This window comes from Cetorhinus maximus, chromosome 2, assembly GCF_964194155.1.
Source record: "Cetorhinus maximus chromosome 2, sCetMax3.hap1.1, whole genome shotgun sequence".
Taxonomy (NCBI): Eukaryota; Metazoa; Chordata; class Chondrichthyes; order Lamniformes; family Cetorhinidae; genus Cetorhinus; species Cetorhinus maximus.
In genome coordinates, this window is record NC_135880.1 from 63,312,659 (window position 1) to 63,339,460 (window position 26,802).

Below are 26,802 nucleotides of genomic sequence, written 5' to 3' on the forward strand. Positions count from 1 at the left end.
AAACAAGGATGAGAATTACAAAATCAAGACATTGCTTGATTGGAAACCAATGTATGTCAGCAAGCATAAGCGTGATGGATGGACAGGACTTGCTGCAAATTGATACATGGGCAGCAGAGTTTTGGATTACCTGAAGTTTATGTAGGATAGAATGTGGGAGACTAGCCCAGGAGTGCATTGGAATAATCAAGTCTAGAGGTAATGAAGGCATGGATGAGGGTATCAGGAACAAATGAGCTGAAACAAGGGCAAAGTCAGATGATACAGAGATGGAAAAAGGCGGTCTAGGAGATGGCGCGAATATGAGGCTGGAAGCTCATCTCAGGATCAAATGTGACACTGAGGTTGTGCTTAATCTCAGACTGTTGCCAGAGAGAAGGATGGAATTGGTAGCTCGGGAATGGAGTTTGGAGCGGGGACCGAAAATAGTGGCTTCAGTTTCCCCAATCTCTAATTGGAGGAAATTTTTGCTCACCCAGTGCTGGACCTCGGATGAGCAGTCTTCTGATTTAGCAACAATGGAGGAGTTGAGCGAGGAGGTGGTGGTGTGGTAGATTGTCAGCATACGTGTGAAAACTAATGCCATGTTTTCGGATGATGTCACCAATGGACAGCATGTAGATGAGAAATAGAGGGGGCCCAATAATTGATCTTTGGGAGACACTAGAGGAATGGTGAGGGAGCAGGAAGAGAAGCCATTGCAAGCAATTCTCTGGACACAAATAAGAATGGAACCACATGAAAGCAGTCCCGCCCAGCTGGATGACAGTGGGAATGCACTGGAAGAGGTTTGTGCAGTCAATTATGTCAAAGCTTCAGGCAGGTTGGTAAGGACGAGGCGGGAAGGTTTACCAGTCACATAGGATGTAATTTGTGACTTTAGAGAAAAGTCGTTTCAGTAGTGTGGTAGGGATTGATTGGAAAGATTCAACATTGAGTTTCAGGAAAGATGATGATGGACTTGGGAGGCAACAACACATTTGACATCTTAGGAGATCGGATGGTAGTTTTGCTACCATCGAGGCTAGGAGGGGGCCAAGGGTTGAGTAGAGTGATGACAGCAGACTTAAGAGAGTAGGACAACACCTGAAGAGGGCAAGCAAACCATTTACAATATTGGCTAACAGGAGGGGAAGTTGGGTGATCAGTAGCTTAGAGGGAATAGGATCAAGGGAACAGGAGGTGGGTCTCAAGGACAAGATGAGCTTAGAGAGGGCAAGAAGGCAGATAGGAGAGAAAGGTGTGAGGTCAGGACTAGGGCAAGAGGAAACATTAAAGGAAGTTTGGTCAGATGGATTAGTGGAAGGGAGGGAAGTGGCAGAGGCAACTGGTGGATGGTCTCTAGCTTGGGGACTCATGGACTTCTTTGTCACTGAGTGCTAAGGGTGGAGGCTACATGGGGGAGAGAGATTTAGGAAGAGTGTATGCAGTTGAGAAAAGAAGTCAGTGATTATCTTTGCATTTCAGGATGTTTGAACAGCCGACATTAGGACCAGGAAGTATTTCAAGCGGTCTAGCCAGATCTGGCATTGATGGTTGATGGCTAAACCAGTTGTGTGCCATATCCTTTCACATCCACATCCTTTGGTTTAGGTGAGCCAAGATGAGGGTTGTACATGAGGGATGGCCAAGGTATTCGAAAGTATTCGTTTTATTGGGATCTAGAACAAAGGTAGAGGCAAAGGTGCAGTTGAATAAATCAGTAGCTGCAGAAATGTTGTGGTGAATGGAGGACCAAAGGCTAGATAATTGTGGCTTTGAAAATGCAGTTGTAAATTAATTGGGGAATTCATTTTTCCAGGGATGGAGACAGGAGGAGGTAGAGTTGGGGCATTGAAGAGGGATATAGGTGGTGAGCAAAATAAGGAAGTGATCAGAGATTGCCTTACCTATGATTGAAACTATGTGTAGTGAGATCATGTGAGATGCCAAGGTCAAGTGGGTGGTGTGAATATGGGTTAGCAAGTTTGCATGGAGGGAGGGATTTAGGTGTGAGGAGAAGGCAAAATATGAGTTGAGATAGAGGTTGAAATCACCTGAGGAAGGGAAGTCATTCAGTGCAGAGGCTAAGGGAGAAAAGTAGTGAGGATATCTCTCTAGTTAAAATTTTTATTGCACCTGATGATTTTGAAAGGGAGGTGAGAGGGGTGGAACAAGGTGGGATGCTCAAAGAAGGAGGAAGTAAAGTGCTAGAGGAATTAGGGGGTGGTGGGGGTGGGGGGGGTTGTGGTGGTCAGGCCAAAGTGTGATCTTGCAATAAGCACCACACCGCCACCATGAAAGTCTCGATGGGGCGAGCTCCAGGAGATGTGATCATATGGGGAAGCTTCATTGAGGTAAGGTGTCATCACTTCTTAGCCGGGTTTCTGTTAAGGCCACGATGTTGATACAGTCATCCACAATACATCATGGATGGCAAGAGCCTTGTTCACAAGTGAATGGGCATTCTGGAGGGAGTTGAATAGAAGGGTGTTGAGAGCTGATCCGCTGATAAAGACCACAGGATCAGCAATGGGAGGAATGGAAAAGACGGTAAGAAAATTGACAAGGTTAACCCCCAGCAGACACAATGGGATAATTGGGGTTGCTGCTCATAATGAGCCAGCGCCAATTGCCTTGAGCTTGTTCGCAGGATGCCAAGAAAGGCACAGCAGGAAACTAGGCTTATCTAACAGAGTCAAGGCTGGGTGGTGGCAAGAGAGCAGGAAAGTTGAGGTGTACTGAAGGGTTGGGGTCGGCAATTGGGAAGGCAGAATATCTGAGAGAGAACTGAAAGGCGATTCACTTTTGTGCTCCACTATTTAGCTTTCTGGCTAGCATGTTTTGTATTTTTACTGTTATTGAATTGTTTGTCAAATGTGTTCAGAATCAAAAATGGATTCAGGCAAATGTTAATCTGATTTATTGTGGCCCATGTCAATGAAATAGAATAAAAGAGATGTGCGCTAGAAGAAATAATTTATACAGAAGTATAGAAAGCTAACAATGTATGTAGAGAAAGTTAGTAATGTATATAAATTAAAGACAATTTGCACAGCTTTTGATTTGTCGGGGTCAGATAATATGCCCCTGATACTTCAGCTCTAACTGTTATTCTATGGGGAAATAAGATAGATATAACCTTTGTAATCAAACTGATTTAAAGGTTTTTTTTCCTGGTTTTCAACATTTAACTTTTTAGGTATTGGATTGGTAACCAGGAGCTTTTAGTTTGTTAATGGACAAATGTCTCTACTTCAGTTCAATTTCTGTATTCATTTGGACTGCTTTTGCTTTGATGTTATTTTGTCATCTAAGGTTCACAGTTGACATCAACAAGGCAAGTAAAGTAAAGGCTAGTGGGATCTTCTATAGTCACACAACGTATACTGCTTGATGTTGCTGTAAAGGTCAAGTATTATAAGCTATATTTGTTGGTTTACAAAATGATCACAAAACTGTAACATGCTTTTGTGTTTCATAATCATATTTACTTGCAAAGGAATTAGTCATGACGATTGTTCATTTTTTAAAAATAAGATACATTACATGGAGGTAGTTGTGATTGTTGAACTTTAAAATAGTACAGTTAAACAAGCAAAGCAAATATATGTATATTTTGCATTCTGTTTTCAGCATATCTCATAGATCCAAAGTCTGTTCTTAGATTTTTCTTTGTTCACACCCCAAGAAGGAATAAAGACAAAGTTAGCTTTTATTGTCCGTCCTTAATTGCCCTGGAGAAGGTGATGGTTCTTGAACCTCTGCAGTTAATGTTCAACTTTTCAGCAGTGGTTTGATACAACTGAGTGGCTTTCAAGGCTTGCTGTGTGTCTGGAGTCGCATGTAGGCCAGATCAGGTGAGGATGGCAGATTTCCTTTCCCAAAGTACGTTAGTGAATCAGATGCTATTTTGCGACAATCCAGAGGATCCAGAAGACAGCAAATAGCATTTCTATCTGGATACAAGGCGCATGTGATTCATGTTGCAATGGAAATGGGCTTTAAGAGAGGAAGAGCCCATAGCAGGCCATTGTGTATTGGCTTACAGATTTATTAAGATATCCCTGAACCCTTCGGACACAATCAGTCTGCAAGAATCTGAGAGTGAGGGAGGGGGAGTCTCTGTTGCACACCATGCAAATGTAGGTGAGAGCTTGTGCATAGATTAAAGAGACCAAATTCATGAGGATTTAAATAGGACTAGAAGATTCACTGAGGTTTGGCTGGAGGGGGAAATCTCCAGGGTAACCCTTGACGTGGAAATCAATTCAGAGGTTAGAAGCTATCCTGCTGGAAAGGGGGTGGGGGGGTTGGAAGCAAGCCACCGGGGGCTGAAAATAGCTTTGGACTGGTTCTTGTAGAATTGAGTGTCCACTTAAGGGACACAGTAAAGTATAACTGTGGAGGGGGATTTTCATTTATTTTAGAAGTTAAATGGGGAAACTTTTCTGTAGTTTAAACTATTAGTTGCCGACTGAAATAGTGTTTAGTTAATGTTGCTTTTAGTTTTTGTTACTGTAAAAGTCTTAAAACTTGAAATCTTGTGTAGTCCTTCCAGTCAGTCACCGGAAATTCAAATATATATTTTTTAAAGTTATCAGTCTCTATGGGGATAATAACAACTGTATTGCTCAAACATTTTTTCATTATTCTTTTCATGGGATGTGGACCTTGCTGACTCGGCGAGCATTTTTATTGCCCATCCCTAATTGCCTTTGAGAAGGTGGCGGTGAGCCATTGCCTTAAACTGCTGCAGCCCATGTGGTGTAGGTAAAGGAACGGCATTATAGTTCCAAGTCAGGATGTTGTGTGGCTTGGAGGGGAACTTGCAGGTGGTGGTGTTCCCATGCACCTGCTGCCCTTGTCTTTCTAGGTGATAGAGGCTGCGGGTTTGGAAGGTACTATCGAAGGAGTGTTGGTGAGTTGCTGCAGTGCATCTTGTAGATGGTTGGTACACACTGCTGCCACTGCACGTCAGTAGCGGAGGAAGTGGATGTTGAAGGCGATGGATGGGGTGCCAATCAAGTGTACTGATTTGTACTGGATGGTGTAGAGCTTCTTGTGTTGTTGAAACTTTCTGGAATGAAAGAGGAGGAGTTAAGCTATATCTCGAAGTAGAAGGCTATATAATCCAAGCATTAATTGTCGTAATCTTTTTGAAGAGTAGTGCCATGCGGATAAAATTGCCATTTGTGCGATGCTGCACCTCTGGACCTTGTTTCTATTGGCCTACTTTTATTTACTACTAACTTTTCTAAATAGAGGCTGAGAGTAGAGAAGCAAAGGAGTTATGCTTAACTTTTTATGTATCCTGGTTATGCTCCCCTAGTGTATTGTCCATTTGTGGACATCACACTGTAGGAACCTGTTCAAAATAATGAAGGTTATATATAGATAGTATAAACAGGGAGAAACTGTTTCTACTGGCATGATGTTCGATTATCAGTGGACACAAATTTAAGATAGTTTGGAACACCTGATCTGACATTGTAAATCATTTTATGTATGCTGAACCTACATCCATAGCTTTGTTCAACATCTAGCTTTTAATAATGGTCAATTTAATAAAGATTTTATATTGAGAACCATGTTTTTTAATTTTTTAAGCCTTGTGGAGTGGTCTCTTTATTCATATAACGGAATCCTGGAATAATTACAAGTGCCTGAACCATGACTACCCGACCTGGATGAAAATCTTGCAAAAGTATGGCTATTACACAAAAGTGTATGGAAAAACTGATTATACTTCGGGACACCACTCAGTAAGGTAGGAAGCTTTTTTTTTTGAAATCCAACTTTTATTTGGGGAAGAAATATTAGGTTATCTTTCCTTTAGAATCTAGTGTTTTTTTTCCAGATTGCAACCAGCTGTACCTCCCAGCATTGCAGTGGCTGTTAATAAATCATACCTGAATTGACAATTCAATGTATGTGTAACAACTGCAAAGAGGATACATCTCTAAAATATAAATGATGCGGATTTCTACAGAGTATGCAAGTTGTAAGATGTATTTGGATCATGTATTTTCTGCATGTCAATCATGTTAAATCTACGAAAGTGCATCATCACCCTCCCTAGCATGTGGGTTTACCTACACTATATGAACTGCAATGAACTCATCACCAACTTCTCTTGGGCAGTTAGAGATGGGCAATAAGTGTTAACTTTTCCAACGGCATTCACCTTCTATGAATGAACAATGAAAAAGGAAAAATGGAGGCCCCACTACGTCAGTGAGATCCCAGTTGCAATTATAACCCTGGTCTTAGTGGGGAATATGCCAACCCACCAGGGGAAGGAAGGTTAACAGCTATTTGTAAAGGATGAAGCGGCCCTTTGGGCCTCCCCAGCCTTGAACTCCATTGTCTTTTTTCAACCCACCACACCCTTCCCCACTCTCCACATTGCTCCTGAGAGAATGCTCTGAAAGCCCGTCCTTGTGATGTGCCTGCTTGCTCATGAACTTTCCCATGATGTTTACTCTGGTGGCCTCTAACTGCCCGATCTTCACTCCTGCCCTGCAGCTTCTTTTCATCCACTATCTGAGCCCCATAAACTTTGCCCCCTTCTCCACCGACCTGCCCTTCACCTTACTTGAAGCCCACTGGGGGTTAGAATTAACTCTGAAGTTTTAAATTCAAGTTTTTCAAGTCTCAATGTAATATTACACAGCAAAAGCCTCAAGGTTTTGGTCCTCAAGAGTTGCTTTGGCATTGATGTTTATGGAAAGTCAGGGAGAAAGTGGCAAAGAACAGTAGTAGAAGGGGAATCCTGGAAACCCCAGGGTTCTGGAGCCTCAGACAATATTAACAGCAGAATCTCATGATTGTTGTCCTCTTCTGTTTCCCATCCAGCAGCTGGCCAAGCAGGCCGGTCAACTGTTGGGCACGAAAGCTGACAGCGGAGGACTGCAGCCAGGGGTCACCGGCAATCATTAATGAAGGATGGAGGGATCAAGGCTTAGTGGAGGGGTGTGGTGTTGGAACACAGTCGGAGGCTTAAGACCAGAATTTGTGTGGTGGTGGTGGAGAGTGGGGGTGGGGTGGTGAGGAGAGAAGCTCCCCTATTTGCCTAAATAACCCCTAGAGACTTCAACATGGTTGAGGAGGGTTTGAATCAGGGCATAGAAGCTATCTGCAACTGTATGAAGTTGAGATTTAAGCCCGATATGTTTAAAAAAGTGCTGCTATTCTTGTTTCTTAATTATGCTTAACACTTTGAGGACTCAACATATTTTTGGATTGCGATTGGCTGACATATGACCCAAAGCCAGTATATCTTGGAGTACGCTTACCTACAAGTACCAACGCACCAAGGGAACTCAGAAAATCATGAACAAAAATGGCCTCCTAAACAAGCTTGCAGTCTTGCCTTGGGGATTAAAGTTCAAACATTGTGCAGCTTGTTGAGAGATCACCATTGCTCAGTTGGAGAATGTTGCATGCCCATCTGATTAAACTTTTCACATAGAATTGCACATTATCCTATACCCTTTAATTCACTTGGTATCCAAAAATCTGATCTCAGTCTTGAATATACTCTTAAGACTGAGCATCCACAGTTCACTGAGGTAGTGAATTGCAAAAGTTCACAAGCCTTTGCATGAAGAAATTTCACATCTCAGTCCTAAATGGATTCTGAATTCTGAGACTGATGCCTAGTTCCATACTATCCAGCAGGGGACATGGCATCACAATAGCTACCTTGCCATGCTACTTATGAATTTTGTGTTTCAAAAAGATCAGTTTTCATTCTTCTAATCTACTCAATCTCGTCTCATTGGACAAACCTCTCAAGTGAACCTTTTGTTGCATTCCCCTTAAGACGACAATGTCAATCTTGGGTACAGAGACCAGAACTGCATACAGTGTTCCAAGCGTGACCTCAAAAGTCCCTATGTAGTTGTGATAAATTTGACAGATGTCAAACTGTGGGGAAAATGTGAACTTTGGCAGGAAGAGTAGAAAAGTGGAATATTATTTAAATGGAGAAAGAGACTGCTGAATGCTGCAGTACAGAGGGATCTGGGTGTTTTTGTACATGAATCACAAAAAGTCAGCATGCAGTTACAGCAAGCAATTAGGAAGCCAAATGAAATGTAGGCCTTTATTACAGGGGGAATGGAGTATAGGCATACTTACAGTGGAAACAATTCAGAGAAGGTTTACTAGCTTGATTCCTTGGATGAAGGGGTTTGTCTTAGGGGGAAAAGTTGAGCAGGTTGAACCTATACACATTGCAATTTAGAAGAATGAGAGGTGATCTTATTGAAACATAAGATTCTGAGGGAACTTGGCAGGGTGAATGCAGAGAGGATGTTTCCTCATGGGGGAATCTAGAACCAGGGAGCCGAGTTTAAAAATAAGGGGTCTCAAATTTAAGATGGGGTTGATGAGGAATTTCTACTTTTGAGGATTGTTTGTGATTGAAATTCTCTTCCCCAGCGAGCAGCAGAGACTGGGTCAATGAATATGTTCAAAGCTGAATTAGGCAAATTTTTGATCTACAAGGGAGACGAGGGTTATGGGGGGGCAGGCAGGGTAGTGAAGTTGAAGTAGAGGCTGCAATCAGATCAGCCATGATCTTTTAGAATGAAGGAGCAGGCTCGAGGGGCTGAAAGGCCTACACTGCCTATTTCTTACCTTATGTTCTTAGGACTCATCAGCAGAAGACCAAACTGGACTATGTTAGAGCAGGAGTGGACTATAAGGCCCCTCAAGCCTGCTTCACCATTCACTAAGACTGTTTCTAATCCCCTGCCTCAACTCCACTCTGCAGGTTATTGCAATTGAGATTTGCCCACCATCTTTATTTGACAGCAGCGATGAAGAATTCTTCTCATACATCCATTATTTCTTTATCCTATTTCTTTAGTTTATCCCTTAATATGGCCCATGAGTTATTTAATTTATTTAGGGAAGATGGTGGCATAGTAGTAATGTCACTAGAGTAATAAACCTGAGGCTAATGCTAATCCCATCAATAATCCTGGAATTGTAAACTAGCCTAAGTAATGGTAACCATAGAACTATCAGTGATTGTTGTAAAAGCCCATCTGGCTCTCTAATGCCCTTTAGGGAAGGAAATCTTTCGTCCTTAACTGGTCAGGTTTACATGTGACTCCAGACCCACAGCAATGTGGTTGACTCTTAATTGCCCTCTGAAATGGCCTAGCAAGCCATTCATTTCAAGGGCAGTTAGAAATGGGCAGCAAATGCTGGCCTTGCCAGCGATGCCCACATCCCATGAAAGAATAAAGTCTGGCATTTATTGCCTATCCTTAATTGTGATTTCTGTGGGCAGTTAAGATTTAACCACACTACACCAGGCAAGGATGGCAGACTTCCTTCCCTAAAGGGCATGAGTGAGCCAGCTGGGTTTTTATGACAATCAATGATAGTTTTATGGTCAGTGAAGAGTAGTTCGAGAGTCAGTCAGTTTTAGCCAGTCAGTTAGTTAGTCATGAGCAGGTGAAGAGGAAGGTGACTAGTTCCATGCAGCTGAAGAGCTGCTGTTAGCCCTGGGAGCCATTTGGTAACTCCGTGCAGTTGGGGCTCAGACGAAGTCCCAGTAGCCATTTGCTTGTTCGTGCTTCTGAGTGTACAGCTTGGAAGAAACTTTGGGAGCCATTGATTGCTTGGTGCAGCCAAGAGTTGAGGCTCAAGAAATCCTGTGTGACTATGTTCAGACGGAGGGAGAAGTGGCTCCAGGCAGCAGAGGTTTTGTGGTGAGCAGTCTCCAGGCAGTCAGGGTGCAGGAGAAGTCCTGAGGAGCAAACCCTGGAAGGGAACAGTCGTTAATGCAGACTGAGTCAGAGCGGCTTTGAGGGAGTTCCGAGACTAGATCTTTGAAAGTACAGAATTGGAATCCTTTGTGAAGAAGACAGAGTTCAAAGAGATTGTGTAACTCAGTGAATATTAACGTTTGGATGGGTTCTAGAGAACCTCCATTGGTTGCATTTGTCACTCACTCTGTAGTGTGTTGTGTTCAGCCACAGTTTGCCTGTTCATTCACGTGTACCTCAAAATGATTTCGAACATTAGAGTATAAGATGTATCTTTCTTTCTAGACTTAGTAAATTTTGATTTTGTTTGTTCAAAACCCATGGAATCTTGTGGCTTTATTCCAAAAGCAGGTGTCTTTAATCTCAACTTTTAACTATTTAAATAAAACGTTACTAATTGCGCCCCCCCCACATCCCCGTCCTGGGGTCTGGCCAAGGATCGTAACACTGGTATGTAATTTGTATCTTCTACTGTGCAGACAGGCACAAACATTTGTTCAGTGTCTCTACCATCTCTTCATTCCCCATAGTAATTTATTTTGCCTCTGCTTCTAAGCTTTACTCCAGCTACTCTTCTCCTTTTTATATTCTTGTAAAAGCTCTTGCAATCCATTTTTATATTTTTGGCTAGTTTACTCATTCTATTTTTCTCTTATCAGCATTTTGGACACCCTTTGGTTTCCAAAACTCTCCCAATTTTCAATTCTTTGCGGCACTATAAGACTCTAGTTTTAACCTAATACAATCCTTAACTTCGCTGGTAAGGATCATTCTCACTGAGTTTTTATTGTTTAATGAAATTATTTCTTAAATGTTTTGAATCATATCTTCAAACTTTTTTGACTGTTTACTACCATACTTTTCAATCAATTTACCCAATCAACCTTGGCCAACTCTCCTCTCGTACCTATACAATTACCTTTGTTTAAGTTTAAAATTTTTGTTTTAGATTGAAATATGTTGCTCTCCAATTTAATATAGAATTCATTTGTATTTGATCAATTTTTCCCCAGAGGATCTTTTAATATGAGATTACTAATTAACCCTGCTTCATTAGTGGGGAATTTAGCGATGGTAATGCCATTGAATGTCATGGGGAGATGGTTGGATTCTCTCTTGTTGGAGATGGTCATTGCCCGGCACTTGAGTGGCGTGAATGTTACTTGACACTTATTAGCCCAAGCCTGAATATTGTCCAGTTCCTGCTGCATATGGGCACAAACTGCTTCAGTATCTGAGGAGTCTCATATGGAGTTGAACATTGTGCAATCATCAGCAAACACCCCCACTTCTGAACTTATGATGGAGGGAAAGTCTTTGATGAAGCAGCTGAAGATGGTTGGGCCTAGGATGCTACCCTGAGTAACTCCTGCAGTGATATCCAGGGACTGAGATGATTGACCTCCAACAAGCACAACCATCTTCCTTTGTGCTGGGTATAATTCCAACTAGCAGAGAATTTTGCCCCTGATTCACATTGACTTCAGTTTTGCTAGGACTCCTTGACGCCACACCCTGTCAAATGCTACCTTGGCGTCAAGGGCAGTCACTCTCACCTCACCTCTGGAATTCAGCTCTTTTGTCCATGTTTGAACCAAGGCTGTTAAGTGGACCTTACGGAACCCAAACTGACCATCAGTGAGCAGGTTATTGCTTGATAGCGCTATCGATAACCCCATCCATCACTTTGCTGATGATCAAAAGTAGAATGAGACTGTAATTGGCTGTGTTGGATTTGTCCTGCTTTTTGTGGACCGGACCTACCTGGACAATTTTCCACATAGCTGGGTAGATGTCAGTGTTGTAGCTGTACTGGAATAGATTGAAATAGGGTAAGCATGTAGGTGAACACAACACCAGCTCTCTGATTCTAAGTTATCAAGTCTTGATTCAATGCAAGTTGTGCTCTTTTTGGTTTTCATGGATTTTCTAAATTGCACATACGGTTTATTTTTATGTATTGTATTATAGAACAATAACAGCACAGAAGGAGGCTATTCGGCCCATCAAGCCCATACCAGTTCTCTGTAGTGCAATCCAGTCAATCCCATTCCCCTACTCTATCCCTGTAGCCCTGCAAGTTTATTTCCCTCAAGTGCCCATCCAATTTTTTTTTTGAAATCATAAATTATTTCCATCTTCCACCACCCTGACCCTTCTATTCCATGAGCACTCTCCAAGTGCCTTTTGGTATTTTCTGTTGCTTTTTGTTTCTAAAACCTTGCACAGCACTGATATTAAACTGACCAACTTGTGGTTACTAGGAATGTCTTTGCATCCTTTCTTGAACAAGAGTGTCACATTTGCCACTTTCTAATCCACTGGCACCTGTCCATGTCCTGTGAAAATTGGAAGATTATGATAAACCATTCCACTGTCTCCACCCCCCAGTTCCCTTAGCAACCTGGGATGCAAGCCATCCAAACTAGGTGACTTGGCCTTTCGAATACATCCTGATTACTAATTTTCACCCCATTTTCTCTACCATTTCTACTTCTATCAATAATTTGTCAGCATCTTGTTCTATCGTAAATACTGATAATGAAATACTCATTTTTAAATAATCTAGCCTTGCCCTGCATCTCTTAAGCACATATCACAATCTTACTTCCTATGAGACCCCACACCATCTCTTACGATTTGAAAACTGCTAGATTTTTGGGTTACCTTTCATGTTACAACCAATAATTCTGTCTTGCGTAAATAGTTTGTTATTGACAATGCATGACCAAGTTAATACCCATCAGTTCCTTAAGACTAATTCCATTTCTCATTAATTTCAGTAACCGTGTAGAAGCCTGGACCAGGGATGTCAAGTTCTTGCTCAGACAGGAGGGTAGACCGACAACAGTTCTGATTGGCAATAAATCGACTGTGAGAGTCATGGACCGCGACTGGCAGAATGTAGATAAAGCTACTGAATGGATACGACACAAAGCAACCCAGCTAGGTCAACCATTTGTTCTGAGCTTGGGTCTGAATTTGCCACATCCCTATCCAACCCCAAGTATGGGGGAAGCATGTGGAGGGTCCACATTTAAAACATCTCCCTACTGGCTTAAAAAGGTACACTGATTTATTCCACCTGCTATATTAAGTTATATTTAGTTCCCACTTTTAATTAAAATTTAATACATATGAAACTGTTAAGGTTATTGCGTTTGATTGTTTTGAAACAATTTTGTACTCTGCATGGTGGAACTCTTCTTCCACACATCCTCAGGAAGCAGTTAGGGGACATACAGTCCTAATAAATTTGTTTCAGTATTGAGGGCAGTGGAGTTTTCATTTGGCTCAGATAGGCACTTATACAGGGATATGTAAGTGGGGAGACAACTTGAAGGAAAAGCTTTTCCCCTCTCTATTACTTGTCGAATTTCAGTCTTGGCTGTGCCTGAATGAGATGTTAGAGAAGGAAATAGTTATGGCTGTTGTAAATAAACCTTGTTCACTTGCATTTTAACTTCCAAATCTAAATATGTATTATGTGATTAGTTTTTGACAATTTTTAATTCAGGCCTTTGAGTAAAGTTGACCTTAAACTACACGCTTAATAAATAGACCCCCTTTCTTCCTACTCTGCAACATTGCAAATCAAACTGGTATTTGATCAAAAAGGGAAGGACTTGAGGGCCAATTTCCCTGATTAAGTACTCCTGACAAGGAGTGGCACTCGCACTGAGTATTGATTGTAAAACAGCCCATCCGTCCATGTTTCCTATATGCAACGCAGCAGCTCGCAAGTCCCTGCGTCTTCTGTGTACAAGTCGGCCCTCATAAGTTATCACAGTATATAGTTTAAAGGGGCCTCACACATGAGAAAAAAATAGAATATTGACACCTACCCTTCCTATTTTTATTTTATTAATTATTTTAATCAATCAATTGTTATAATATGCTCATTCTCATGAGGGTTATGTATTCAATTAACCATATACATATCATTTCCTACCATTGGATCTCTGCTTAGTGTCTCCAAAACTGAGAAATGAATGTGAAGGATTGTGGGTGCACGTTTATATCCCGTACCTTTTGATACAAAGCGGAGGACCTAGTGTACTTCAATGTGTCAGTCGTGGCTCAGTTGGTAGCACACTCAACTCTGAATCACAAGGTTTCAGGTTCAAGTCCCACTCCAGGGCTTGAGCACAAAAATCAAGGCTGACTTTCTAGTGTAGTACAGAAGGGAGCAATGCACTGTCAGAGGTGCTGCCTTTCAAATGAGACATTAAATTGTGGCCCCATCTACCAGCTTGGGTGGATATAAAGATCCCATGTAGTATTTTGAAGAAGAGCAGGGGAGTTATCCCTGGTGTCCTGGTCAATATTAATCCCTCAACAAATTATCTCGCCATTACCACTACTGTTTGTGAGAGTTTGCTGAGCACAAATTAGCTGCCTGTTTCCTACATTACAACAGTGATTGCACTTCAAAAAGCACTTCAATGGCTGCAAAGCACTTTGAAATGTCTGGTGATCATGAAAAGTGCCTTATAAATCCGAGTCCTTTTTTTTCCACCATTACGTTGCTGTTATCTGTTTCAAACCTAGACTTTTCCACAATTTGGTCTTTTGCCTGTACAATGAACTCTTTCCAATTAAAATACCGTGTGCCTTAAAATCCCACTAATCTCTCAGGTTTAATTCGTGAAATAAATATTGTCAATCTAAATCTTTAATACAATTAGCTCTTCAAATGCTCAAATTCTGGGATTCAAGCTCCAAATAAAATAAAAAATTAACTTTTATTATGACCCAGAATTTTGTTGAACATACCATTTTTTAGCATGTGCCCTGAGTTTGCCTTTTTTCTCTCGCCCTTTAGTGTCAATTATTTTTGTGCTATAAATTACTGGAAGTGCAAATTGATAATGGCGTGATGAGATCAGTGGGGTATTTGGAACCTTAATGCACGACAGGACCAGTAGTCTCCATAATAAATTAAATCTAAACATAGTAAAAGAAGTAAAGCAAATGATGGATTAGGAAATAAAATGGTTTAGTCAAATTAGCTACAGAAAGAGAAATAGAGAAGGAAAGAAAAATTGGCTTGAGGAAAAAAAAGAATGGAAAAGTAAGAGAATATTTTTAAAAGAATGAAAAATGTACCACTGTTTCAATTCTTCCCTTTCTGGGCTTCCAAGGTTGAGTGACATTTCAAGACCATAACAACAGGGTCCTTATGCCGTGAAATTGACAGGCTGACTTTCTCTGGCAAGTTTAATTCATTTGCAGCACAAATCAGCAATTTCTTGAAACGCATGGGAAGGTTGACAGCAGGTTCCCATTTTCGGAGGGTAACAATGGAGCTGTGCATATCATGAAGCAACAGTGGTAATGCATAATTCATGACATATCTCTTCCTCGCTACTAATCACTTGGTTTTTTATGCAATTAAAAATGGTGATGCCATGAACTGGCCGTTATTTTTCTAGCAGATGCTTTGCCAATGTGCCTTTTTACTCTGTCAGCAGCTAGCGTAGGAATTGGTTATATTTAAACCTTTGGAGAAACTTGATTACCACCACGTTAAGGTTTTATAGTTGCAGTCAATATTATTTTTAAATTTCTTTCTCAGTTTGTCTCTCTGTGTAATACACAATTTTTTTTTATTATTCATTCATGGGATGTGGGCTTCACTGGCTGGGCCAACATTTATTGCTCATCCCTAGTTGCCCTTGAGAAGGTAGTGGTGAGCTGCCTTCTTGAACCATTACAGTCCATGAGGTGTAGGTACACCCACAGTGCTGTTAGGGAGTTCCAGGATTTTGATGCAGCGACAATGAAGGAATGGCGATATATTTCCAAGTCAGGATGGTGAGTGACTTGGAGGGGAACTTCCAGGTGGTGGTGTTCCCATCCATCTGCTGCCCTTGTCCTTCTAGATGGTAGTGGTCATGGGTTTGGAAGGTGCTGTTTAAGGAGCCTTGGTGAATACCTGCAGTGCATCTTGTAGATAGTACACGCTGCTGCTACTGTGCATCAGTGGTGGAGGCAGTGAATGTTTGTGGATGTGGTGCCAATCAAGGGAGCTGCTTTGAACTGGACGATGTCAAGCTTCTTGAGTGTTGTTGGACCTGCACTCATCCAGGCAAGTGGGGAGCATTCCATCACACTCCTGACTTGTGCCTTGTGGATGGTGGACTTGGAGAGTCGGGAGGTGAGTTACTCGTCGCAGGATTCCTAGCCTCTGACCTGCTCTTGTAGCCACATTATTTATATGACTGGTCCAGCTCAGTTTCTGGTCAATGGTAACCCCCAGGATGTTGATAGTGGAGGATTCAGTGGTGGTAATGCCATTGAATGTCAAGGAGCAATGGTTGGATTCTCTTTTCTTGGAGATGGTCATTGCCTGACACTTGTGTGGCACGAATGTTACTTGCCCCTTGTCAGCCCAAGCCTGCATATTGTCCAGGTCTTGCTGCATTTGGACACGGACTGCTTCAGTATCTGAGGAGTTGCAAATGGTGCTGAACATTGTGCAATCATCAGCGAACATCCCACTTCTGGCCTTATGATGGAAGGAAAGTCATTGATAAAACAGCTGAAGATGATTGGGCCAAGGACACTACCCTGAGGAACCCCTGCAGTGATGGTCTGGAGCTGAGATGACTGACCTCCAACAACCACAACCGTCTTCCTTTGTGCTAGGTATGACACGGATTCCCATTGACTCCTTTTTTGCTAGGGCTCCTTGATGCCACACTCAGTCAAATGCGGCCTTGATGTCAAGAGCAGTCATTCTCACCCCACCTTGGGAGTTCAGCTCTTTGTCCAAGTTTGAACCAAGGCTGTAATGAGATCAGGAGCTGAGTGACCCTGGTGAAAACCAAACTGGGCATCAGTGTGCAGGTTATTGCTAAGCAAGTGCTGCTTAATAGCACTGTTGATGACCCCTTCCATTACTTTACAGATGATGGATAGTAGACTGATGAGGCGGTAACTGGCCGGGTTGGATTTGTCCTGCTTTTTGTGTACCGGACATATAAGCGCAATTTTCCACATAGCCGGATAGATACCAGTGTTGTAGCTGTACTGGAACAGCTTGCCTAGGGACGCGGCAAGTTCTGGAGCACAAGTCTTCAGCACTATTGCTGGAATATTGTCAGGGCCCACAGTCTTTGCAATATCCAGTGCCTTCAGCCATTTCTTGATATCATCTGGAGTGAATCGAATTGGCTGAAGACTGGCATCTGTGATACTGGGGACCTCTGGATGAGGCCTAGATGGATCATCCACTCAGCACTTCTGGCTGAAGGTTGTAGCAAATACTTCAGCCTCATCTTTTGCACTACTGTACTGGGCTCCTCCATTATTGAGGATGGAGATATTTGTGGCTCCTCCTCCTCCAGTGAGTTGTTTAATTCAATTGTTCACCACCATTCACGACTGGATGTGGCAGGACTGAAGCTTAGGTCTGATCCATTGGTTGTGGGATTGCTTAGCTCTGTTTCTCACTTGCTGTTTATGCTGTTTGGCACGCAAGTAGTCCTGTGTTATGGCTTCACTAGGTTGACACCTCATTTTTGGGTATGCCTGGTGCTGCTGCCGGCATGCCCTCCTAAACTCTTCTTTGAACTAGGGTTGATCCCCTGGCTTGATGTTAATGGTAGAGTGGGGGATATGCCAGGCCATAATGCCAGGCCATAATTGTGATCGAGTACAATTCTGCTGCTGCTCATGGCCCGCAGTGCCTCATGGATGCCCAGTCTTGAGTTGCTAGATCTGTTTGAAATCTATCCCATTTAGCATGGCGGTAGTGCAGCACAGCACAATGGAAGGTATCTTCAATGTTAAGGCGGGACTTTGCCTCCACAAGGACTGTGCAGTGGTAACGCCTACTGATACTGTCATGGACAGGTGCATCTGCGGCAGGCAGGTGAGGATGAGGTCAAGTATGTTTTTCCCTCATCACCTGTCGCAAACCCATTCTAGCAGCTATGTCATTTAGGACTCAACCAGCTTGGTCAGTAGTGATGCTACTGAGTACCCCAAACTCCCCCACCCAGAGTACACTCTGTGCCCTTGTCGCCATGTTGTTCACCATGGAGGAACACTGATTCATCAGCTGAGGGAAGGCAATACTTATTAATCAGTAGGAGGTTTCCTTGCCCATGTTTGACCTGATGCCATGAGACTTCATGGGGTCTTGAGTCGTTATTGAGGACTCCCAGGGCAACTCCCTCCCAACCGCCACCAGGGATGGTGATGGTGGTGTTTGGGACATTATCTGTAAGATATAAGATATGGTTTTGTGTGGATGACTATGTCAGGCTGTTGTGTGACCAGTCTGAGACAGCTCTCCTACTTTTGGCACAGAGGAGGAGGACTTTGTAGGGTCGACAGGGCTGAGATTGTTGTTGTTGTTTCCGATGTCCTAGGTTGATGCTGGGTTCATTCCTTTTTTTGTGACTTTGTAGCGGTTTTAATACAACTGAGTGGCTTGTTAGGCCACTTCAGAGGGCATTCAAGAGTCGCATGTAGGCCAGACCCGTTAAGGACAACAGATTTCCAGTCAACAACAGTCGACAATGGTTTTATGGTCATCATTAGACTTTTAATTGCAGATTTTTATTGAATTCAAATTCCAGCACCTGCTGTGGCGGGATTTGAACCCACAGCATTACCCTTGGTCTCTCGATTACAAGCCAGCGACAATACTACTAGGATATTGCTTCCCCCAAGCTTTGTAATGAGTTTTAGTTGTTAAACTAAAGAAACATTCTTCATAAAGCCATTCAATCACAGCAGCCATTCTTAATTTCACCCACTTCTGAGTCTAGAATTTAATCTTTTTTCACTGCAGGTGAAATATCAATCAATCAGGATTCCAAAATGGCGTACTTTCTCTGAAATGCATCCTGTAGACTTTTATTCCTCTTACACCAAGAACTGTACTGGCAATTTCACAAAACAAGAAATCCTGGACATCAGAGCGTTTTACTATGCAATGTGTGCTGAGACAGACTTGATGCTTGGTAAGTGATTGACTTCTTCTGAAAGGTTGCAAATAACAGTATGAAGTTTAGCAGTAGATGGCAGTGACTCAATACATGTTAATTACCTTGCTTATCCTGCAGGTTCAAACCATAATTAATTTGATGTGACCTTCACACCAAATTAATTAGATGTAAACTTCACTTGTTGATGTCGCTGTATTGCAAACTTTGTATTGATTTCTCTTTCTTTCGCCTTCCAACCACAATCCCTGCCTGCTCTGCTCAATACCAGCCCCTTCCCTCCATCAGTCCCATTCTTAGGGGTAAACAATATTAATTGAATCTAGATTGAAAGTTGTCATTTTGAAATGTTAGAAGGTGCTGTTGAAAGAACCTTGGCAAGTTGCTACAGTCCGTCTTGTAGATGATGCACACTGCTGCTACTGTGTAACAGTGACGGAGGGAGCAAATGGGGTGCTGATCAAGCGGGTTGCTTTTTTCTGGATGGTGTTGACTTCAATGTTGTTGGAGCTGCTCTCATCCAAGCAAATTGGAAGTATCCCATTCCGCTCTTTGTAGATAATGGAAAGGCTGGCATAAAATAAGCTTAGACTTTCCATGTATATGAGAATAATTCAACCTGTAACTAATTCTCCATAATTGCTGATGACTAATGAGGGAACAAAATGTATGACTGTGATCTCAGTACAAGTGAACGGTAACCATAGCACCTGAGCTTAAACTCAACATGTCAGTTTTACAGAACGGACATGAAATAAAGATTAAATCCCTTCATGCTGGCTTTAAGCATCTGTAAGCGCACTGTGTTACCATAGCAATTATAAATATACTTGTATAAGCCTTGAACATTACACAATTCAGGGCTCATCAGGACTATTGAAATTAAATTGAAGTAAAAAAAAGTGTATGCCCATTTACAAACAAATCACAATATAGATGCAACATCCTCTTTAAGTACAACTGTAACATGTTTTCTCTTCAGCGTAAAGCATTGAAACCTAATGAACAACTAAAAATATACTTTAACTTTCAACATAAACTTCCATTTTGACACAGTTGCTTTAGGAAATATTGTCATTGTGAAAATCTCAACTTCTGAAGTAAATTTTCATGTTGGTGAAATATATTTATATGTCTTATGCGATATTATCTTAGCTCCATCATCCAGTGCAATCCATATGTATCTAGCCAGCTTCTAACCACCACAGATGGGTGAGAGGGGGGGGAGGGGGGTGGTGTTGGACATTGGGAGGTGGGGGAGGGTGTCAGACTTGGGGGTTGCAGGGGGGTAAGAGTCAGGCCCATTGGAGCTGCAGGGGGTCATGTTAGGGAGTGGGCTGTCGGGTGAGGAGTACTGTGTGGGTGGGGGGACAGCGGGTGTGGAATACCATTGGGGGAGTGGGGGGCGTGTGTGTGATTAGCCAGGGGTGGGGGAGTCCCCTGGGGGGAAGACCCATGGGGGATCGGTTTGGCTCTTTACAATAGTTACCCGCAAGTTAGAGGTTTAAATTCTTCTAACTTTTCCCGAGTAACTATTGGTATAACCTTGGCGGAATCATCTGAAGTTTGTGATTTAAACCAAATTCTTGGTTGGTTCCAGCACGGCACAATTGTCCAGATGAAGTGTGTACTTCTGGGCAATTGCCATGCAAACGCTTACCTGGGAACTTCCCAGAGGGATTCCCCAGCACATCTTTGGGGTTATCCCCCACTCCAAATCCGACACTGGGGAGCTCAGAAGTTACGGCCCAATATGTTGCATGATTGTTTGTATTTCTATAGTATACAATGTGAAAGAAAACACCAAGGAGTGCTTAACAAGTTGAAAAGTGGAAACTCAGCAGAGGAAAGTTTAGAAAAGGTAGATGAGGCAGAATGCAAAGTCAAAACAGATGGTGATTGATATATAGGACATTCTGTGGGAAAGAATGCAGTCCCCAGTGTTCTTTGGAGAGGCTGATGAGACTGACAATTGGGGAAGTCGATCTTTGTAGACATTAAAGCCTTAATAAGGGAGGGATATACATGGACTGTGTTTTAGAAGTAAAGGTTAGTGCTGTTGGCAAACAACTTGATTTAGGTCTGGAAACTGAGCTCCGGCTGCTGAGCTTCCACACCTACCTTTAGCATTAGAAGAAAAGTGAGTAATAGAATGGAGCCAGAAGCTCAGAAGTGCTGGCAGAAGGTATAGAGGGATAACATTGGTCTTGCTGACTCTGGAAATAGGGTTGTTTTTGTTTTTCTCAAATACAGCTAAGGTCAAAATGATATCCACCATCAGTGTCACCAGATGAAAGACACATCATTGGTGTTTGGGGAAACATCTGACTGACAGTCAAGCTGTGTGCTTGTATGAAATTTATCAGAAATTCAGACAACTTGTTCTCTTTGATTACTAAGCCATGAAACAAACCATGAAGGAAACCGTTATGCAAAGTCTAGTCTGGAGTGAAATATACCAATAGGGTGAGGTGGTGACATAGTGGTAATGTAACTGGACTAGTAATCCAGAGACCCAGGCTAATCCTCTGGGGACATAGGTTCAACTCCCACCATGGCAGCTGGTAAAATTTGAAATCAATGAATAAATCTGGAATTAAAAGTTGGTCTTTGTAATGGTGACCATGAAACTATGATTTTTTTTGTTGTAAAAATCCATCTGGTTCACTAATGTCCTTAGGGAAGGAAATCTGCCATACTTAGCTGGTATGGCCTGCATGTGACTCCAGACCCACAGCAATGGCCTAACAAGTTGTATCTAGAAAAAAAAGAATGATGCTGGACAGACCACCCGGCATTGAACTAGGCACCAGAAATGACAACTTCAAATGATAACAGCCCTGTTGACCCTGCAAAGTCCTCCTAATAACGCCTAGCAGCTTGTGTCCAATAACCTGCTTGTTGATGCTCAGTTTAGGTTCTGCCAGGGCTGCTTGGCTTGGTCCAAATATGGGCAAAGGAGCTGAATTCAAGACATGAGGTGAGAGTGACTGCACTTGACATCAAGGCAGCATTTGACAGAGTGTGGCATCAAGGATCCCTAGCAAAATTGGAGTCGATAGGAATCGGGGGTGGAGGAAAGCTCTCCAGTGGTTGGACTCCTCATACCAAGCACAAAGGAAGATGGCTGTGGTTGTTGGAGGTCAATCAACTCAGTCCTAAGATATTGCTACAGGAGTCCCCCAGGGTTGTTTCCTAGGCACAACCATCTTCAGCTGCTTCATTAATGACCTTCCCTCCATCAGGTCAGAAGTGGGGATGTTTGCTGATAATCAGTGTTCAGCACCATTCGCGATTCCCTAGATACTGAAGCAGTCTGTGCCTATGTGCAGCAAGATCTCGACAACATTCAGGTTTGGGCTGATAAGTTGCAAGAAACATTTGTGCCACACAAGTGCCAGGCAACGACTATCTCCAACAAGAGAGAACCTAACCATCACCCCTTGATGTTCAATGGCATTACCATTGCTGAACCTCCCTACTATCAACATCCTGGGGGTTACCATTGACCAGAAACTGACCTGGTCCGGCCATATAAATAAAGTAGTTACAGGAGCAGGTCAGAGGTTGGGAATTCTGTGGCGAATAACTCACCACCTGATTTCCCCAAAGCCTGACCACCACCTCCAAGGCATCTTCTCCCCTCGAGTTTGAATTCATAGTTTCAGGAGGTCTGGAGACCTTATAGTCCTTCCATATCTTATCCTCATTACTGTTGGAGGAGTGATAAGCTCTGTCGTTTCAGGTAAATATTGTTTAATTGGAGGATGTTCTGGAATCTGGCTGTCTTTTCATCCCCCTTTTCTGTTCTTTGGCATTGAATCACTCTTTGTCGATTCCCCAGTAGTAGTGATAGGTCGCTGTTCGTTTATCCCACGCTTTATGGGATGGACGAACACTGGGCTCATCTCTGTAGTGTTTTATTTTTCTCCTCTTCCTTCCTGTGGCTTGCCATGATATAAGCTGGGATAAAAGATGGCTCTCCCTATTGTGAGGGTGGACATGGTAGAAAGCTCATCTTTGCACTTGGCTGTGTTGAGTGCTCTCTTTTTTTATTCATTCACGTGACATGGGCTTCACTGGATGGGCATTTATTGCCCATCCCCAGTTGCACTTGAGTTGGTGGTGGTGAGCTGCCTCCTTGAACTGCTACGGTCCATTCGATGTAGGTACATCCACAGTGCTATTAGGATGGGAGTTTCAGGATTTTGATGCAGCGACAATGAAGGAATGGCGATATATTTCCAAATCAGGGTGGTGAGTGACTTGGAGGGGAACTTCCAGGTAGTGGTGTTCCCATCTATCTGCTGCCCTTGTCCTTCTAGATGGTAGTGGTCATAGGTTTGGAAGGTGCTGTTTAAGGAGCCTTGGTGAATACCTGCAGTGCATCTTGTAGATGGTACACACTGCTGCTACTATGCATCAATGGTGGAGGGTGTGAATGTTTGTGGATGTGGTGCCAATCAAGGGGACTGCTTTGTCCTGGATGGTGCCAAGCTTCTTGAGTGTTGTTGGAACTGCACTCATCCAGGCAAGTGGGGAGCATTCCATCACACTCCTGACTTGTGCCTTGTAGATGGTGGACAGGCTTTGGGGAGTCAGGAGGTGAGGACTCCTAGCCTCTGACCTGCTTTTGTAGCCACAGTATTTATATGGCTAGTCCAGTTCAGTTTCTGGTCAATGGTAACCCCCAGGATGTTGATTAGTGGGGGATTCAGTGATGGCGATGCCATTGAACATCAACGGTGATGGTTAGACTCTCTGTTGTTGAAGATGGTCATTTCCTGACACTTGTGTGGCACAAATGTCATTTGCCACTTGCCAGCCCAAACCTGGATATCGTCCATGTCTTGCTACAACCTGTGAATCCTCTTGGGACCTTCTATGCATTTTGATATTTAGGCTTTGCACAGCTTCCCGAAGTGTCCTATCTGGTTACGTTGAAAGCATTGAGCTGAAATTGCTGGACATTGATCACGCCTGTGGGGGGATGCTTTTTTCCACAGCGCTGGCATGGTTACCCTACTAGTCAGTTAGGGTAATTCTTGCCTTGGCTTGGAGTGTCCCTGTTTCTATGTTGTTTCACTAATTGGACAGTGGGGTATACCTTATGCTCATGTTTTAATATGGATCTCTGCTGCAAACAGATTTCTGATTGCCTAACAACCTGGATGGCTTTCTCAAGGTTTAGATCTTCTTTGCTTGAAGCATGTCTGAGAGTGCGTTGTCCACCACTCCTACAGCTATTCTATCCCTGATAAGCTCAGATTTCAGGTCATTGTAATTGTCATGAAAGTATAATAATTTTTATAATATTTTTCGGGTTTATTGTGAAGTAGGTTTATGGGGTTTAAGTATAGTTGGGTCTGTCTGTGTGTGATTTAATTACATTTGGAGTCAATTAGACTGCAAGCTTTAATTCATCAAAAGAAGCTAGGTTCTTGATATGCTGATGAGTAAACATGGATTTTGGCTGAGCATGTATGGGGTGAAGGGAATTTCAGTTTTTAGATGGGTGAAGGGAGATTTGAATTTCAAAGGGATTTTAATCTGTTTACAACTAGTCAGATAAGCAAGGCTAAGGAATGTGTTTATTTTTCCCAAAGTTACTGACAATAAATAGTTGCAACATGAAAGTTTTTATATTGTGAGGAAGATGCAGTTTCAAAGACATATGAAACAATATAATTTACATATTAAAAGAGAGAAACATATGTAAAAGCGAATAAGACTATGTGTCAGGAGAAAGCCCTGTCAGATCTAACAGTGTCTGAAATAGCCTTAACGAAGCCTCCAGCATTTGTGCATAAGGCTGCTGTCGACCAAAACTGAAGCTGAAGAAAGCCATTTGGAATTCCACTGTCCAGGATATTGTGTTAATTTGCTGGATCTGTTTAAAATCTAAAATTTATTTTTGGACCGTTGCCTTTAAGAGGGTGTAATGGGAGTCAAGTTAATTAGGAATTTTAGGAATTGTTATGGTAGTAATTGTAGTCTTATGTATGTGTTTGACATCTCCTATTTTATTAATAAGTATTTTAATTTAACTTTTTTAAAATCTCAAAGTCTTGGTGGACTTATTACTTCTGAATTCAGTGTTGCAACTTGAAATAAATACAAATTGCAAAACTGTTGTAATAGCATGACCAAGTCAGTTTCCCTCGTGGATTTGGTCCGCCTGGCATACATCATCTGCCGCGTCATAACAGTAATCACAGCCTTCGGCTATTCTGTACAAGTCATTAATGAAGGAGTTGACGGGTCTTCCTGGCCACTGGACATGTTTATTAAATTCATCCCTTTCAAGGATTTTGTTATTCCTAAAGGTTAAAATGAGCATTGAATGATTTTAAAACTTCATCAGATTTTGCAGATGATTCATTAGTTCCTTGTCTAACTATATTATTATCATCGGCTATAGGGTACTGAATAAAGCAGAGTGTTAACTTGTTTAGCCTCTTTTTATATCAAGACCTGATGCAATCATGTATCTAAGGAATCTCTTTCTCCTAAGTCCCCAATTTTGTGATTTATCTGGACCTTGGACATGTCCAAATTGATCTGGAAGAGTGGATTTCTGATCTATGGTTAAAATTTTAAAATTGCAGATTCACCTTTGAGGTTTCCGAAAATCCAAGATGGAGCTGCCATATGCTTCTTCACAAAGAATTTTCCCATGCCCGCCAGTTTTCGCACACTCCCACAGTAATGGTGTTCGCAATCTCAGCGTTTAATTTTTTTTCAACAATGGCTGCTTGTATAGACTGGTGAGAGTCTTCACCATTTTAGTGCAATGTTCTCGGGTGAATATCAGCTTCTGCTGGGGTTTTTAAAGCTGCCTCCTCAGTTACAATTAATTTTTAATTGATTTTTTTCCTCTTTGTTCAGAGTGAGCTTGACCACCATGTTCAGACGCCGACTTGGTTTTCTTGGACTGCGATTTAAACAGCAATTTCTGGCCACAGCAGAAAGTAACTTTTTTCAGGACTTGTGTTGTCCGAGGATTTTCAATTTTTAGCTCAACCCTGCTGGGTCTGCTGACTTCTGCAAACTCTGGGAATTGAAGCTGACAAGCATTTGTTACCCATCCCTAGTACCCCTTGTACAAGCAGCTTGCTAAGCCATTGCAGAGGAAGTTAAGAGTCAATCACATTGTTGTGGGCCTGGAGTCACATGTAGGCCAGACCAGGAAAGATGACAGATTTCCTTCCCTAAAGGGCATTAGTGACAATTATGACATTACGACAATCGATGATAGTTGATTGAATTTATATTCCACCACCTGCTGTGGTGGGATTTGAGCCCGTATCCCCAGAGTATTAGCTTGGGCCTCTGGATTACTGGCCCATTGACATTACCACTATACCATTGTCTCCCTACTAGCTGCAAGTTTTTAGTTTGACACAATGGCAAACAAATTTTGGAGGAAGCTGAAATGCATACTATTATTCCTGTTCAACATCTCATCTTGAAAGTCTACAGAAAGAGAAACTCTAAAAGACCTGGGCAAGGTTTTCGCCACAGATTTCTGAAGCTCACCGTCAGGCTCAAATGAGGGTCAGAAGCCCTCATTGCCTTGGAAACAATCAATCATTGACTTTCCCCAATTTAGCCATTTAATGGCCAGAGGACAGGTGCACCATCCAATTAAATACGATGGGAGGAGTCGCCCCAGGTTTGCACACAGTGTGGTGGCCGGCAGGAAAAAATTGTTTTATCCTGTGGCTGCAATGGCAGGCTTTTGTGCTATTTCGTCCCATTCCTGGCACATCCCGCCTCAATAATGCATTCACAGGAAATGCTCTGGATCATTGGTGGACAGGCTCAGATTTACCTGCCCCACCATGACCTCAGTGCTTCCTTGCTCTGGGCGCCATATTTAAAGCTGTCCGTGGGGGAACCGTAAGCCAAATTTACTAAATGTCCCCCAAATGAAGAAATTACCAAGAAGATTTCACTTTTTTGTAACTTCTACTTGTCAGGAAGAAATAATAATTTTCATAATGTTACTGGGATTCATTGTAAACTATATGTGTGTGTGTGTGTGTGTGTGTGTGTGTGTGTGTGTGTGTGTG

The 26,802-nt window shown here is 42.4% G+C and overlaps 1 protein-coding gene across 1 annotated transcript in view; it reads left to right on the forward strand.

The window, feature by feature from the left end:
- The window catches only part of arsk (arylsulfatase family, member K), a 94,028-nt gene that overhangs the window by 15,396 nt on the left and 51,830 nt on the right, over window positions 1–26,802 (forward strand). Inside the window, exons 3-5 of the mRNA XM_078565427.1 lie at window positions 5,590–5,749; window positions 12,551–12,833; window positions 18,574–18,745. Coding sequence (XP_078421553.1) covers window positions 5,590–5,749; window positions 12,551–12,833; window positions 18,574–18,745 — 615 coding nt within the window. The remainder of the gene's footprint in view (window positions 1–5,589; window positions 5,750–12,550; window positions 12,834–18,573; window positions 18,746–26,802) is intronic.